We start from the raw sequence: 17,200 nt of genomic DNA, 5'->3' as shown, positions 1-17,200 counted from the left end.
GGCCTTACAGTTGGCAACGAAAAACACCCATATCTTCCTCAAGGCCTTGCAGTGTATTTATTGCTTTGTATGACAAGAAATGTAAAACCTATTGTCTCCATAATCCGAAAAGGCTTGCTGGTATATATGATGTTGAAAGTGTGTTAACTGCTTCATTAGATTAAAATATTCCTCTCTCAATCCAAGCCAAAAAACCGCCACAGACGCCTCGCACATGGTGAACTTACCTTTGAGTGTGGAATCAGCGCAAAAATTAATAAATTCATCTGGTTCGGCAAGCAGCGAAATCTATTTTCTCCGCACTGTCTGCGAAATCAAATGGTGAGACAACCCAATCAAAAGAGATTTGAAGTACATATCTATTGCATCCTGCAATCTTTATAAGTGTTGAAAAATGAGATCTTTAAGCTTATCCGAAGATTGTCACCCTCCGTTATTATTATGAAGGTTTCGACAGCTGGCTGATGCGAAGATAAATCCTAGAAAGAGAATTCAACTGTCTTTGAGGGAAATTGAACCTACGTCCTCTCACTTGCCGGATGAGCACACTAGACTACAAAGCCAACGAATCATCTTTTCTTAGAGCTCGTGTGCTCTGAACAGGACCGTACATGGACAGCCAGACTCAGGGAAAAGCTCACATTACTGACACTGCAACCATAGATAGTGACTTATCCAATAAGTCTGTCATGCATGAGAGTGATTTAATCAATTTAATTTATTTTAAGACCTTAAGTGGACTAATATTTTTTGATTTATCTCCATAAATATATCGCGGCACCCAAGGGTGTCTGGGCACACCGGCCTATAGTAAATTACCTTTGTACAAAATCACAAAATATTTCATTCTGGCAAGGAAAAGAAAACATTTATCCACAGTCGAATCAGCAAGATAACTGTTAGAGATGGCTGACCCCAAAGCAAAATATTTCCCTACAATTTTACTTTTATTAAATCCCTGTTTTTAGAAAAATATTTATGTACGGAATTCAAATCTAAGCAAGAATTTCCCCCTTTTCTCCATAAGAGTGAGAACCCTGATATATATGAGTATGAAAACGGCAGTTTCGCCACTTACGAGATAAAATAATGCCAGTAGAGTGTGCGCAATAAAAAAGAATGTATTCAAAATGTGCAGCACTCATATTTAATAACCAATCAACTTGTTTCAAACATCAGAAAAAAAGAAAAAAAATCCATTATTTTGAAAGTGGGGGGAAATGTTATGGGCACATTATATATATTGAACAATGATAGGAAGCTGCATCAGTCCAGACTCATGTCCTCGTCCTTATCTTCGTCTTTCCCTTTGGCGGGGCTGCTCTCTGACGATTTCTTTGAGTTCTGCATTGCCCTCACGAATGCATCCATGTCTATCGAGAGAGAGAAAAAGAATTAAGATAAATAAAACAGGCGAAATTCAATATGTCAATAATATTAAGATTATTTGAAAAGGCCTCTGGCAACATACAGATTAAAACAAGAAAATGATAGAGAATTATAATAAACTAAATCTACACAAGGAAGCCAGAAATACTACCCAAAAGTATTCGGCTACATTTTTCACCATAATGCGCCATTGCAGATTTCAAAATAAAATCAATATTGATTCCTATCAAAAGCTACATTTTTTTTTCACAGGGACAATGCATGTTTCTCACAAGAAACGGAATACAACATACCGAACATTGTTTCACTACTCACTGAAGTGATAAAAACATCTTGAACTAAAAAATATACATTTTTTTTTTTTTACTCATTTTTACAACAAATTTTGTTTGAGTAAAAAATGCTGACACGAATGGTTAAAATGTTTCTTTTAGCCACATGTTTGGCAGAAATGTAAGACACAGTTACAACTTTCGTCATTACCTACTGAAAATAATCCATTATATATAATACTAAGAAAATTAAAATCATGTGAAGTTAGGGCCACACTCATGGCCAGCCTGGTCATTTGTTAATATTTGCTTCCAATGTTCACCTCCCATGCTGCAATGAAGCACCAACGGCATAGATTAGCTACACACTGACCCAATGTTCCTTGACGATTGTTTGCTTCCAATACATATGGTGACTGTTGGCATTCTTCGACCAATGTGTCGCAAAACGTATTGGAAGATCAAGAAGGAAGAGGGGCTTTTGACTTTGATCGTTTTCAGCTTTCCAGCCTGTCTCCAACATCTGATGATCATTGCCAATGGGGGGAGTGGTCACACTGCTCACCATACTTTGGAATGTATTGGCCCATGTAATGGACACAAGTGTGGCCTTGGCTTAACAGTAAGGGGCGGGAGAGTATAACTAAACTCACCTCCAGAGTTTGCAGCATCCACAACTTCACTAGACATGCCAAACTGCTGCATGAGAGGCCCCAATTGTCCAGACTGCAGGGCTGCACTGAAGATGCTGAGCGCCTTCAGTGTAGTAGAAAACATTACTGTCAGGCATCAAGTAATCACAAAAGATCAATCAATGCAGTAAAAAGGATATATACAGTGATCCCTCACTCATGTATCAGTGCAATGGAACAAGGAAAAAAGACGCATAACTGAATTTATTATGCTTGGGGGGGGGGCACCCCCCCCCTCCACTGGCTTTTGAAAATATACTAAAAATGGCATACATATATATATATAAAATTATAAATATATTCAGAGTACACGTTCTTTTTAAATGCCGTAAATATTTGCAAGTTTAACCTCCCACTAGGCACAGATGCTAGTGGACTACCTCACTGAAAAAGTCATGACAGATGAATCAACAATATCTAAACTACGGTCGTTTAAAAAAAAAAATTCCTATTTTCTACATTCAACCACAGATAGATGGCAGCACTCCATCGCAAACATTTAAATTACACCATTCAGGCACAACACAACTCGCTTCTGGGAAACAGCAGTGTGTCGTGTCGTCAGGGAGTTTTGACAAGCCCCAGACAACTCCACTGACAAAGATAAATACTCAAACCGTCTTAATAAAAAATACAGTATCACATCAATACTATACCCGTGACTTCAAAACAAACAGAGCGAGCTGACCCATCTTCTGGCTAACTAATATGCTGAGCAAAACATGTCCTCTGGTTCAGATACAGCTGTACCACGCAATCCAGTGCTAGAATTTTCTGGGACCATGCACCCCAAGGCAGAATGTGCCAAAATCGGCGACGCACGTCACAGAACAATTTGGAATAATTTTAAGAAAAGTGTAAAAAACCACTTACACATATGGGGATTTTTAATGCAGAGCATTTCCAGTCAGCTGAGGGCTCGTCGCAGAACAGTGCTAAACATTCTGTTTGGGGACCATGTATATGCGAAATTTTCAGATAGACATATGTATGTATAAGGAAACATTGCTCTGACAAAACGACATTAGGTTCAGTGTACAGATAAGTATCAAACTACAGGGTACCACTGTACAAACTGGCTTCACTTCTGCGTACAGCAGCAAATATATAAAAAACTATGAGGTTTGTTAAAAAAAAAATATTAGACCATTATGCACAAAATCACTTTTATTCAGATGCAACAACCTTGCACTAATCTTGTTCAAAGTAGCTCCTTGTGCTGCAGGACACTTCTCCCAACGGTTCTGCCACTGTCTGAAGCAGCCCTGGAACCACTCTTTTGGGATGGCGTACAGCTGGTCTCAGGCATAGTCACAAATTTAGTTCGAGGGAGGATGATAGAGCAACAGATTTTGCCATGTTTTCAGTCATTTTCTTATATTTCGGGGAGGAGGGGGATGACAGACTCTACCCCTTCAGTCCTGCCCAGTCGCCACGGCTTTTGGCTGCTCTGTTGCATTCTGCACAATGTCTTCTCTGGACTGAAATCTGGTCACTTCCAGGGATATTTCTATCTTGTGGAAAAGCCAGAAGTCACACGAAGCCATTTCAGGAGAGTAACGACCCTGATGAAGCACCAGTGTATTTGGACAAGAAACTCTGTTTAGGGGTCATTTAGATCCCATGATAGGGACCCAATTCTATATTATTATTTTTTCTCCTTCTAACTCAGAATTTTCTCCAGAACAACCACACCCTCCAGGGCAATGAGCTTATATCACATAAGCGTCAGAGCCTGGTCGAGTCTAGGTCCATTCTTTTCTGTATCAAATGTACAAAGTGGGTGAGTTATGGTAATGGAGCTTGAAACTTGAAATACCAGACAGATACCCATGTTAAAATTTCTTCCAGGACTTAAAGGGTATGTGCTGGAAAAGTAGCAACACCCTCACTAGCCTATCAATCTATCCACCCCACCTGATCAAACATGAGAACACTTTTTTTAAGTATATTGGGGGTGGGGATGAAAATGTATAGTAAACACAAAATAATGTAAAACTTAAACATCTGTGGTAAGCACAGTCCAAGGAAAAAAAATGGGGAACAACAGAAATGCAAATATGGTAAACATACAAGAAATGCAAAGATTAAGTGTTAGGGTGGGTCGGAAAAAAATGAAGTTTTTATTTTCAGATCGCTATAGTGCGGAAAAGTTGGTTCCTTTAAGGAGAAAAAAGACGTAAAATTTTAAAAAATTGGTTGACATCTGTTCACACATTATACTTGAAGTTTATGGAAATCAATGAAATTGAACATTTTTCTTGAATTTTTAATATTGCTTAAAATTCTACGATCGAACGCAATAGTTTGTTATGCTTATTTTATGGTTCAATAAAATGAAACAAATTAAAACATCATTAATATTTCAATGTTTATTGGTCATGTGACGTGTTCGAAAAACAGGAATTATCCATACTTTTGCAAGTTTTATTGTGCAGCTTTTTACCCGTTTTATCAGAACAAAACTCATAATTCATCACTAGGAGGTGGCTGCACATCGAGTTCCACACCCTACCCAATCAACCATACCAATTAGTCATGTGTGTGTGTGTAATTTAAATTATATTTCAGAACTAATTGCCAAAATTGGCATGCAAAATTGACTTTTGGGAGAAATCAGGCATAACTGATCTTGATAATAGTGTAGATATAAAGTACAGTACATCTCTAGCTTCATGTCTACATACTTTAGGTGAGGCCTCAATATCAAGTTTGATACATCTATCTACTGTCTGAGTGTGATGGAGGAAACTTTTCGGTGCTGTCTGATATGGTTAGTGTCGGAATCGATGAATGATCATTATCATCATATACTTCCCGTATCGTTAAGGGGGGGGGGGAATGCACCAGTCAAGTATTCCAGTAAATTATTTCAGTGTAATCTGTAACTTCAAAGTTTATCCTTTGTAGCACGAAGTGTCTATTAGATAAGTGTCTACTACTTTTTTCCACTCACCCTATTAAGCATGTGTAATAAGTACAATGCACGTCACAGTCCAAGTAAATATGTATGAAAAAGGGTGAAGGAAACATCAGTTATATCAGTTATACAGTCCAACCCCGTTATAATGAACTGTCTGTGGACCCAAATAAAAAGTTCACTATAACCCAAGGTTTACTATATCAAAATTTGTAGAACCATTGATATTTCTTAGCATTTGATGGTGGTTTTGTTAGAAACATTCACTGCGATAACGATTTACTAATAATTTATTAATTTCTCAAATAGACAATTAAATATTAAAATGGAAGAATTTGAAAGTAGTATTACTTACTTAAAATTTTGTTATTTTTGATTGAATGCATTTCAATTTTCTTATCGATGATTAGAAAAGACTCCAAAGTTTTTTTGTCCACATTTTCTGTAGAATCAAAGTATTCAGAATGCTTGCAGCCGTTTTCATTTCAGAAATTGAAGTTAACAACATTTCACTTTCTTCTTCTGAGGCTAGGGAATTTTCATTCTTTGCTTTACTTTGGATATGATGTCATTATCGGTAGGAATATCTGAAGTACACACCTAATTATCACAAGATTTGTAGTGTTCAATTTCATCTGTGGAAAAAAATTGACACCATGCTTTTCCAGTCATACAGCGATAAGTAGGTTTTCATTTTCATCGTCTGCAATACTATCTCTTCCTTGCTCCAATACATTCTTGGAAAAACCTGTGTGTCGAAAGCAGTTGCGAACTGTTGCATCTGTTACTTGTCTCCAAGACTTCTCCAGCAAAACGACTGCCTCTAAAAGAGGGGGAACTCGCTGTTCATCATACCTTTCCAAAATATGCATAACAAACTGCTGTAGGGAGATTTGAGGCTGCGAATAATGCTCTGATCCATCCATCGGGTGCAGCACAGTTGTATTGAGAGGCAAAAAAAAAGCTTGATGTACTTCAGATCTTACCTCTAGGTTTGTTCCACTATTGTTCCGATTTTTCAAAAGGTAGTTTGAAAAGAGTGGAGTCTTGTAGTGAATCAGTGGTTGATTCCTAGAAATGGTGGAGAGGATGAAAAAGTGGGATTTGACACGGAAGTCAAGGAATGCTGTCTCCAAGATCCTTATACGTGTAAACTTACCTTCGAAAAACTGGGAAAAAAAGTAGAAGGGACATTTCAGTTCACTATAAGCGGACTTTCATTTTCTCCCTCTCTCTCTCAGTTCACTATAAACGTTTAAAATAACATTAGTTAAATAGGTGTTCAGTTGGGACCACTGAAAAAGTTCACTATATCCCAGGTTTGACTGTATAACACAATGGTAAATGCAAAAGAAAAAAAAAACACATCCGTGGCCAGCAACTGTAGAAAACCAAATTCAACCGAAACCGGAAAGACGGCAAGATTCACATTAATCAAGTTTTTCTCATCACTCCTTGCTGATGGCTATTTTCATGTACCGAGAATAGGACAAGTCAGACTGCCTCACGAGACATATCACAGTATGTCGCTTACTTAAGTAACGCTTCAATATCTATAGCAAGAAATGTGAGGCAGGGTGAATCTGGTCATATTTACGTAAGCATCATTTTATTTTTAAAGTTGGTGATAACTATCTATAGGGAATCTCACATCACACATTTAAATAAATTCTCCACAATAATTAATGGCTTCAATTCGTTAGTCACAAAAAAGAGAAAAATAAAGTAAAACCTCCTTTGCAGACACCAGTAGGAAAAAAAAAAATTGTCTGTAAAAGAGGGTTGACCATTAATCAGGTATTAGAAATGCATACTTTTGTTATACAGTGTGAAATTATAATTTGGCAGTAAAAGAGTGGTGTCCGTTAAGAGGGGTTTCACTATAATTGTCACACAGATACCAGTAGAGAACACTCACAAAAAAGTTTCTCACCTGTTGGAACTGTGGCGATCGCACTGTAGTTTTGAGCTGCTCTCCAGAGGGAGCAGAGCCAGCATCTGAAGAAGGGGGCAACAGATTACGGACGCGATCCATCAACTCTTTATTGTCGAAGAGAGGTTGAAGGGCTTCAGCAGTGATGGCAGATGAAAGGTCAACTGCAAAAAAAAAAAACTTGACATGTAGCCCTGCACACGATTTGGCAACAACAAATGATTATAATGTTTGTTTACATAGTCACTTGAAAAAAAAAATTTCTGGCGCCAGCTAAATTTCTTAGGAGCCCAGCACTTTTTAAAGACAGAATTAGCCCAAAGTAGTTTTTTAAACTTTTCATAGAGTCTGCGATCGCCTTCCCATGTCCGTAATATAACACGCTGACAAATTTTGAATTTTTTTTGTAACCAGACGCAAATTAATCGCACATCAAGAAATTTCAGGTGACAATAATTTTTTTATTCACGGGATTCGAGATCCTGGTTTACATACAGTTGTAGTATTAAGAAAAGCATAGTAATATTGAAAATGATAAATCAGTTCAGTGAGTCACTCAGAAAAGCGTTCTTCAATATGTTTGCTGCCGTGGACCAGTGAAAGAAGTTGAAAAATTTTGTGGACTGGTAGAAATGCGAGAAGTAATTTGCAGACTGGGAAAAATAAATACAAGTAAATAGGAGAAAAATAATTTTTGGACAGACAAAAAAAACAAATCATTGGGAATAATACTAACTGAAATTGTGACTGACAGATGGTAGCACAGACTTCATCTTCAGGATAGCATATCTCTTGTCATAGGACTAGGATTATCTGGAACTTTTTCTTTTTTTATTACCAGATACGCCCTGCTCCCCATCTGATACAGACATCAGAGCAATCCCAAAAGTCGGGTACGCGTGGAAAATCTTTTTTTTTTTGCCTCAATGGACGAATAAATAAATCATAATCACCGCCAATGGGCGGATGTATATAAAATCTTAATCGTCAATAGAAATCAAGAATAGATAACTTAATAATCTTTGTCTTGAGCGTCCTTTGTCATGCTAAGATATATTACGTCTAAAATAAAATCTCAATTGACAATACCATATAATTTTGGCACTTAAACAGAATCAGTGTGTGAATAGCAAGGCTGGACAAATCACAGAAATGCCGAAGTGACTAGAAAATCAGTTTTGACACCTAAAATTTTATATGCATTATTGCTAAAATGAACTGTGAGTACGAGACAATTTTTTTTAATTTCATAATAATGTGTCTTCCAACGTGAGAATGGGTCATAAAGTCCCGGAAAAGTAAAAAAAAAAAAAAAAAATTAAATTAAAAATTACTCTGGACTGTTTTTCTTGGGGAAAAACATACTCCATCCTTAGTGAATTTGGCAGACACCTAAATTTTTTTCTGATTTGTACAGCCCTGGTGGGATAACACAACTTTTATCAAGATGCACATTGCAACACCAGCGAAGCAACTGCTGAAGAATCATTTTGACAATAACAAGATGACACGACACCTGGCCCTACAGCAACCGTTGCAACTTTTGGCTTTGGGGATACGCCAAAATGTTATGTGCAGTGGTCGGATCACAAACTTTGCTGAATTATAAGCCCATTCGCATCACTACCATGACATAGGCCTAGTCTGATATGTTGTTGAACAAGCAGCTTTTGTTCTTTCACCTCACAGCCAGAACACAGTGGACAACATATTTAACATTTCTTGTGTAAGTTGTAGTTGTTTGTTTAAACGACTTCATTTTTGTGATGCTTCCATGAATTACGAAATCGTGACATGCTAATTGCATTATCATTTTGCCTTGACTGGCTATCATATCCATTCTGCGAGCAAATTTCCCATGTTTTCCATGGCAACAATACATTTTTAAGTATTTTTTCCCCCTTCGCCATACAAAATTCCATTGCATCAGGAACATTCATGCAAATTTTCAAGTCATTTTGACCAGTGGTTTGTATTTTAGTGTTTTGAAATCAGAACTTTAGTTATAATCACCCTACTGCAAATCATTGATAATTAAATTGCATTAATTATGCTTCATTTAAACACACTGTAATTGCTTAGTTTTTATCATATATATAGTTTTTGCAAAATAGAGTCCACTCCTAATTAAGCAAAATTTAAATTACATAATCTTTAAATACATTGAAAGAATAATTAGGGGGGAAAACATCTTTATTATATGATTAATAATAATATTAAGAATTCTCAAACACAAAATAATTTCTTGAGTTTAAGCTATAAAATAATTAAATTGCAAAAGTTGGCTTTTATTAAAATGCCAAAAATATTTATAGATTAATTAATATGGAATTGTGTTAATTATATTAATAAACATGTTATTTTAATTATTAGAAGTTGAATGATTTTTTCAGAAATTTTGTTTTTAATGTTAATATTCTATAAAACAAAAAACTGGTTTAAACCAATAAATCCTGTTTTTTTAACTAACCCTGCAACTAACTAGCTCGATTTCAATAAATAGGACGAGTGATGCTGCAGTACAAATTTTCCTTTAGATCTTATTTGCATGAAAATCAAATCGAGCAATGTTGCAAGCAATTGTGCTTGTGATTCGCCTATTATACACCACCCTTACTCAAACCATTATCTTTACTCGGCTGAAAAAGGTTGTGTACTACAGGTACCAGTACTGCCACCTCTTGGTCATTCATAGCTCAATGGTTCTCCCTTCTGTTTATAATAATTTATTCGAACAATCCAACATACAGAACTCTCTTAGCTTGAATGACAGAGATTCATTATAAGAAAGTTATGCACACAAAGTATATTACCTGATGGGCCGGGAGCAGCTTCAGCCGATACAGCAGTAGACACAGGTACTGCAAACAGGAACAAATTATCAATTAATTCCTGCTTTATGACTACAGAATATCAAGTTCATAACCAAAATGTATATATTATTAGCACAGCACAACCAGTCAATATGACATAGAAAACAATAGTAAGAAAAATGATGCTATCTCACCATTCAGTCCAGACAATATGTTCTGAAGATCACTTAACTGGATCGACGGGTTTGACTGAGATGAGCTTGACGGAGCAGTGGTAGTTGGCTGTGACGTAGTAGTGCGTGGGGTAGTCGTGGCAGTGGTTGTTGCAGCTGTTGTAACCACTGGCTGGGGAGTTTCCGGTGCACTCCTCTGAGAATCTGATAAACCAGACAAAGCACTCGACAGGCGACTCGCACCCAGCAAGCTGCTCAAACTGCCCATGCCGCTCATTCCGCCGACACCACCTTCAGGAAGAACCATAGATAAAAATATACTTAAGGAAACAGGTACAATAAAGTATTTCATATTTGAAACTTGTCCCTATAAACAACTAAAAAACTCCAAAATGTCTAATCGTGTCACCCAAAATTTTACACGAAGGAAATTTCATTACACGGATCTACATACCGAGAAGTTGTATGAGCTGCTGTTGGCTCATGTTGTTCAGGAGATTCTGCAGATCGCCTTCTCCGAGGTTGTTGAGTTCTGCCTGCAGACTTCCGGCCAGGCCAGATGACGAGCCTCCTAGCCCGCTGCTTCCACCTCCTCTGGAAGAACTCGAAGGCGGATTGTTCAGATACTGATTGACTTTACTGCAGAACTCATTGTCCCTGTCCGTCTTGGGCTCCTACCAAAAAAAAAAAAAAAAGATGGGAGAAGGGAAAACAAAAGACTGAGCTTATACAGAAATTCGTTGATAACAAATTTCTGGAATACTAATTATAATTATAGACATTTACAGCAGCATATTTCATATGATAATAATCTTAGAAATCGCAATATTATTATGGCAACTACCTAAATCATTTTTACTACAAAATCATCACAATATGAGGTTTGTTCGAAAAATACCTGCCCATAATATTTTTCGCGTGTAAAACAATGAACCTAGGGAGGCATGATGCGCAGTGCCGTCTTAACGCATAGGCCCACCTGGGCACGGCCCGGGGGCCTCACAAAAATAAAATGTGGTTGAAATTTCCGAGAATTCATCATGTAAAGCCTCAGAAAAATCATTTGGCCCGGGGGCCCACGATGCTCTGATGATGCGGTGCATGATTCGGCTATCCCAATCACATGCTTGAATGTTTTTCCTGCCTGCTGAAGCTGTCAGTCTACAGATAAACCATCGCATTTCTGTTTTTTTGGCAAAATGACAGGAAAAACTTAAGCAGCATTACTGCATTAAATTTTGGGTAAAGCTTGGCACTTCCAGATTGGAAAGATTTAAAAGGCCTCCGAGGACAAATTAATGGGCACCACGTAATCAGATGAAAGAGTGGCCGCTGCAGTGGTCGAGTGATCATAGTGACGGACTCACGCCGCGAGGTCCCAGGTTCGACCACCACCACAGTGGTGGTTGGTTGAAGTTGGTTTTCTGTGGTTCCCAACTTCAAGGCGCGAATGTGAGCTGATCTCCACAAAGAGCAACAGACCTACAAACAGTACAAATATAATTCAATCATAACACATCATTCACTTCCTTTCTGAAATATAGATAGCAGCACTGAAAAATCAAACAACACTACATACACACTCAACTGTTAGATATACACACACAGTTACACTTCGGGCACACAGCTCACTAGATAGTAAATCGGCCATAGATGGTGATAGACCCAAGTTGTGTTCAGTTTGAAAAAAAAAAGAAAGATAAAGGAGTGGTACAACCGTTTCAAAGATCCCACTCACCACATCAGTGGTGAGTGGGAACACATTCTGGTAGGCCCTCAATATGCAGAAATGAGATCGTCATTGACCAAGTGAGAACTCTGGTGATGCAGGATCATGAAAACATGATCAGAGAACTTGCAGGCAAGGCGAGCATCAGCATTGGACCCCATTCATTTCATTTGGACTGACGATTTGGGCTTCAGGAGAATCTCAGCGAAGTTCATATCAAAGCCTTGTACCAATGATAGAGCAAAAGCCCCTTTTTGAGATTGCACACAAGCTGGAGATTATGAACAGTGATCCCAACTTCTTTAACACAGTCATCAATGGCAGTAAGTTCTAGTACGACCCAGAAACCAGTTTCAGTCATCACAATGGAAGCATGCAACATCCCAGAAATAAAAACCACAAGGCAGTTTGTTACCTATGTCATAGTCATGCTGTCTTCCTTTAACTCCTTTGAAGGGGTGGGAAGAGATGAAGTGATGATGATGATTTTGAAGCAATTAGTCATGCTAACCTTATCCTTCGACTCCAATGGCATGGTTCATCATGAGTATGTACCACATTGCACTACCCTCACCAAGGAGTACTGTGCGAAGGAGTTCTGCATTGCCTCTGTGAGACACAAATGGACCAGAGGAAACTACCAGTCCATCTCGATAACACACATGTGCCTATTCTTCACATTTGACAATAAGTTTTCTGGCCAAACACAACACACATACATGCTTTATCAGGATCCCTAATCCGCCCGAAATGGCTCAGCGTGTGCGTCTTTTGGCTCTTTCCCAATTTAAAAAATAACCAGATTTAAGTCCAAAGAAGACATAATGTGACCTGACACCATGCACCATGTCGAAAGAGGTGTTCCAATGCTGCCTCGGACAGTGGCAGAACCGTTGGGAGAAATGTGTGGTAGACCAAGATAACCACTTTGAAGGAGATTAGCGTAGGATCATAGCAAATGAATACAAGTATTTTTTATGAATAAAGGTTGGATATATAGATATTGTATAAGAAACCCCTTGAGAGGTACCACATAAAAAAAATTTTTTTGGCCAAACTAACTTCATATACTCGGTACATAGGACTTGTATAAATGTATTTTGCAACTATTCTTTTATTTTTATCAAAATTCAGTGAACAACAGGTGGTGACACCACCAACCTAGAACACTGAAGGCTTTCCTAGGGTGTAATGCAGGAAAAGCAACATTTTGTTTAGAAAAATTCGCAGTCCACAGATTTTTTAAGCCAAAACGATCAACATAAGAATATTGATAGCTGGTACATCTCTTCCAATGAGATGGCAGTGTGCTTTCCTTTTTGAGTGGCAAATAAATTTGCTCGAAATGCCAAATTTTCCATCATTGACACTGACAAAAAAAAAAAAAAAAGAATAAGAACATCGCGATTGGTGATATATCTGCATTGATAGAATTTCCAGAGATGGCCCCACTTCCTTGAAATCTGGGTTTCGGTTCTTGCTTGTTTCTTCTATCAGCATCATTTTTGTCATCATCCATGCAGTAAGCTGTTTTATTTCCTTCATCTGGGATATCATCAGATGCGTTAGAGGAAAGTTCCGAAATTAATATGTCGCCACGTTGACTGTGACCACGCTTATGAAAAATTAACCTTGTTTATAAATTATACTTCCCACAACACTACGATTGACAATTTTATTAATGCCACGACTTCCTTTTTTAACTGAATCAATTTCGGTTATTTGTTGCATATTTTGATTTCTCGTCAGGATAGCATGAATAACAGATTTTACTCTACAACTGACCATCTTTTGAATGTGGGGAAGAAAACGGCTGACTTGGGACAGACCAGCATAGCCATGAAAAAAGAAAAACTTGAACTAACCTGCATCCAATAGAAACATTTCCTGGATGAAGATTTGAACTTCAAGACAAAAGCTCGTCCGGTAGTGCATTCAGGCACACGCTTGAAAACAACATCATCTGGGAAAATGATCAGGTCCTGAGTTGTGCGGGATAAGACAAAAAAAAAAAAGACACATATTAAAACTACCGTAACTCATGGATTCAAAGACACCAAAAGTATGAAACACATTGTCGAAGTTAATAAATAATAGTTATAACAGAGAATGAATTGGGTGTGAAGAACATTAAACAGAATGGATAAACAGTCAAAATGGCTGCAAAGTTCAGAATTCTGTGATTTTTGCAGCCAACATGAGTGGGATGCAGTTTAGACCCCTTCAGAAAGTCGCCAACTGTGGCAACTCTGTAAGGTTTGTTTACCTTCTGCTTCAACTCAATTATACTGCCTTCTCAGTCTGCTAGTGCTTTAATCCTGCTTAGTGAAATAACATTGCCATGGTTGTGGTGAAAACAGAGTTGATAATTTCAGTCTGGGGGCAGGCATGGAGGAAAGAATAACAGGAGGTGACTCGACCAGTGCCTCTGTTGAGAAAGCATGGGGAATCTGGGTTGCCAGATGAAGCCCGTGATCGCTCTATTAAAGGGACCAAGTAAGCCCAAACAAACCATGGCTTCCCATGCTTTCCTATGAGATACATCCCCGTTTTTAAAAACCATTTAAAAATTTACTATTCACTTTAGGAACTCGATTTTCCCCCCTCAAATTCTTTGGATATATTTATACAATTGAATGAGAGCCTTTACAATTTTGGTTGTTATTTGTTTTCGAATATTAACCTCAACAACATGGAACCTTTTACAAAAATAACCAAAATTTACCCATATCTTATGCCACAAAATTAAACTCGAACACAGACACAATTTTAGATTTCAAATTCAATTCGAAACTTTTTTGTCAAATTTTCGTACACATACCACTTTAAAAGCAAAGTAATTGGTACAAAATGAAGAGAGAAAAAAACAGCCCAGATTATTTTTCTAAATACTACAGGCCAGAGAGATGACTTATCGCGGCTCGTAAAAAAAGTTTTTTATTTTTTAATATTTTTTTTCTCAATACATCTACATAGCGGAAAGTTTGGATGGGCGGCATATATTTCCAGTAATGATACGTATTCAAGAATATGAGAGTGGAACGGAAGAAGGGTGGCGAAATTTGTACAGCCTTCAGGCAGCAAAACCATAAATACACAGTGGCGGACGACATTCGAGCACTTCCAGTACTTTAAGGCACAGGGGGGGGGGGGGCAAAATGCTGTTTGCCCCGGACGGCTGAATCATGTTTGCCCGGGTGGCAAAAATCCTAGCTACGGTCCTGTCAGAAGGTGCTCGAGCAAGAAAACAGTGATCATAACATCATAACAGCCAAATGGAAAAATGGAACAGCTTTGGTATAATCTCTGCCACTTCCCTTATATATTTTTTCTCCAACAATAAGTCGCCAAGGCTGACATAATGGCACACTAGGCTGCCGTATCTGTTTTATTTTTAGCCTGATCAGTTTATTATTTAAAATTCAAAGAGCCAAGTTGCCATGATAACTAAAAAATTCCCTAAAAAAAAATAAATTTGGAATTCTGAGTAAATAGCCCCCCCCCCCCCCCTGCATCAAGACTTCAGATTGCAACCCAACGCGTGGCATAAAAGAATTGAAAATGATGCCAAAAATATAATATGTTGGCATGAGAAACGTTCCAGTCACTAACGAAAGAGCCTAGCCAATCGCCAAGGCAAACTATTGGTGAAGAACAAAAAAACCACCGCCAATTCCACTGCAGCCACGCTTACGGAATCACGTACAGGTGCTGAATAATCCAGACCACCAAATCCAATATAATCCAGATAGCCAAGGGCGCCGATCAGTGCTCGCACTTATTTTGCCGGGTTGTCGTTGTTCTTTCTAGAAGCTTCCATTACCCATCCATTATAGATGGCGCTTAAAGCGCAGGCGATTCAAACGGATAACAGCATTTTTTCCCTTTGTGCAGTAGTGTCGTTGTCTTGGATCATTCCAGATTACCTTTCGCTAGTAGTTTTTAACGTGTCTTTTCAAATGTTTGAACAGCCATTTAGTTTTTTTCGTTCAGAGCGTTAGGATTACACGAACTGGATTACATTTTTGACGACCGGTAAGACTATCATTTTTATTAATTTTTCTTAGTAATATTCGTTATTTTATGTAATTTTCGTTTCGTGTTGCATAAATAAGTTTGTTACTTATTTATACAACATGCAGGACCGTTGTTTATTTAAATATACTATTATATTTTATGTTTCATGATATTTTTCATATTTCAATGGGTTTTTATTATTGTTTTCCATGCTGGCGATTTTTTTTTTTCGGCGTCCGCAGTGTCTAACGGCCTTGGCGACTTTTTATCCGGTCGTCGGACATGTTTGGCACCGAAAAAAAAAAGTCGCCAGAAATCCGGAATCATAACTCAAACAATATTGTATTTGTATATAATTTGTATTTGGCCAATGACGCTAAATACAAATCACTTTCCGAATTAGCCGATATGGATAATAGGGAAATGAAACTTTAATGAATTTTTTGTCTCACGTCCTCGATGACTCCGGTGGTTCGGTCCTTCCAACAGAAGTGCATCAGCGAGTCCTCACTCTGGTTGATGAAGACGAGGCCTTTCCTCTTATCGGCGCTGACTGTTTTATCCTTCATCGTCATCTTGCCCGCCCTGAACTCGACCAAGTACTTGTTCTGCGAGCCGCTCGAAGAACTTCCTCCGAACAGAAATGGACGTGTCATCCTCGCAACTGATCAATTTAATATTACTTCACAGGTCGAATCAAAGCGTATCAATAATAAGCGTCTTTAATACGCTTTGGGTCGAATGCTTATTTTTTACTCCGAGGAAATGGATGTTCCTAGGATCGTACAATGACACAACACTATTACTCTGCGTGTTCAAAGTTTCGAATGAGGTATTTCGTCAACTACTATCGATGTCTCTATTCCCTTTGGAATGAAAAAGCCCAAAGGGGAGATTAGATTTTGAAACCTGACACTCTATTAATGCTGCCATCTGACATCAAAACTACACTCATGTGGTGATGAGTGAGTTCTAAATCAGATGAGTTTTTCATTCAGTTCAGATCTATACTGGTGTAGCCACAAGAAAACCCCCGCTTCCTCATCATCCGCCATTAGTGTGCAAAGCTTGTGGCGTCAGTATTATCACTTCACCGCAATCACTGAGCTATAAGTAAAGTTTACTTTACGAGTTTATTTATAGCTCAGTGACCGCAATTGAGATTTTTCTGTAGTTTTGGCGACGACCGATGACTTTGCTCAAATTTGGCATCATTGGTGATCAGGGACTTTCACGTATTTTTCTCGAGAAAATATGGTCAG

General features: G+C 38.0%; 1 protein-coding gene across 1 annotated transcript; it reads right to left on the bottom strand.

The window, feature by feature from the left end:
* Nucleotides 1-1,124: 1,124 nt before the first annotated feature.
* LOC149067771 (proteasomal ubiquitin receptor ADRM1-like) lies at nucleotides 1,125-17,049 on the bottom strand. Its single transcript, XM_089252081.1, has 8 exons — nucleotides 16,391-17,049; nucleotides 13,787-13,903; nucleotides 10,647-10,866; nucleotides 10,214-10,483; nucleotides 10,020-10,067; nucleotides 7,207-7,370; nucleotides 2,315-2,417; nucleotides 1,125-1,373 (listed from the first exon to the last, which is right to left on the bottom strand). The coding sequence occupies exons 1-8, from the start codon at nucleotides 16,592-16,594 to the stop codon at nucleotides 1,267-1,269; spliced, it is 1,233 nt and encodes a 410-aa protein (XP_089108207.1). The 5' UTR covers nucleotides 16,595-17,049; the 3' UTR covers nucleotides 1,125-1,266.
* Between the last annotated feature and the right edge of the window lie 151 nt (nucleotides 17,050-17,200).

The sequence above is a fragment of the Pholcus phalangioides genome, unplaced genomic scaffold (assembly GCF_987345545.1).
Source record: "Pholcus phalangioides strain wild (caught in Gottingen) unplaced genomic scaffold, Ppha-v1.0 ptg000028l_1, whole genome shotgun sequence".
Lineage (NCBI taxonomy): Eukaryota > Metazoa > Arthropoda > Arachnida > Araneae > Pholcidae > Pholcus > Pholcus phalangioides.
Note: the sequence above shows the minus strand (reverse complement) of the source record. Positions and strands in the feature narration are given on the sequence as shown.

Bases quoted from the DNA above. Each gene is read 5' to 3' on its own strand.
- LOC149067771 (XM_089252081.1), bottom strand. From the start codon at position 16,594: ATGACACGTCCATTTCTGTTCGGAGGAAGTTCTTCGAGCGGCTCGCAG. The intron at 13,904-16,390 runs GTGAGACAAAAA...CGCACAACTCAG, and splicing joins CCACCGGAGTCATCGAGGAC to GACCTGATCATTTTCCCAGA. The intron at 10,867-13,786 runs GTTAGTTCAAGT...TTTTTTTGGTAG, and splicing joins AATGTTTCTATTGGATGCAG to GAGCCCAAGACGGACAGGGA.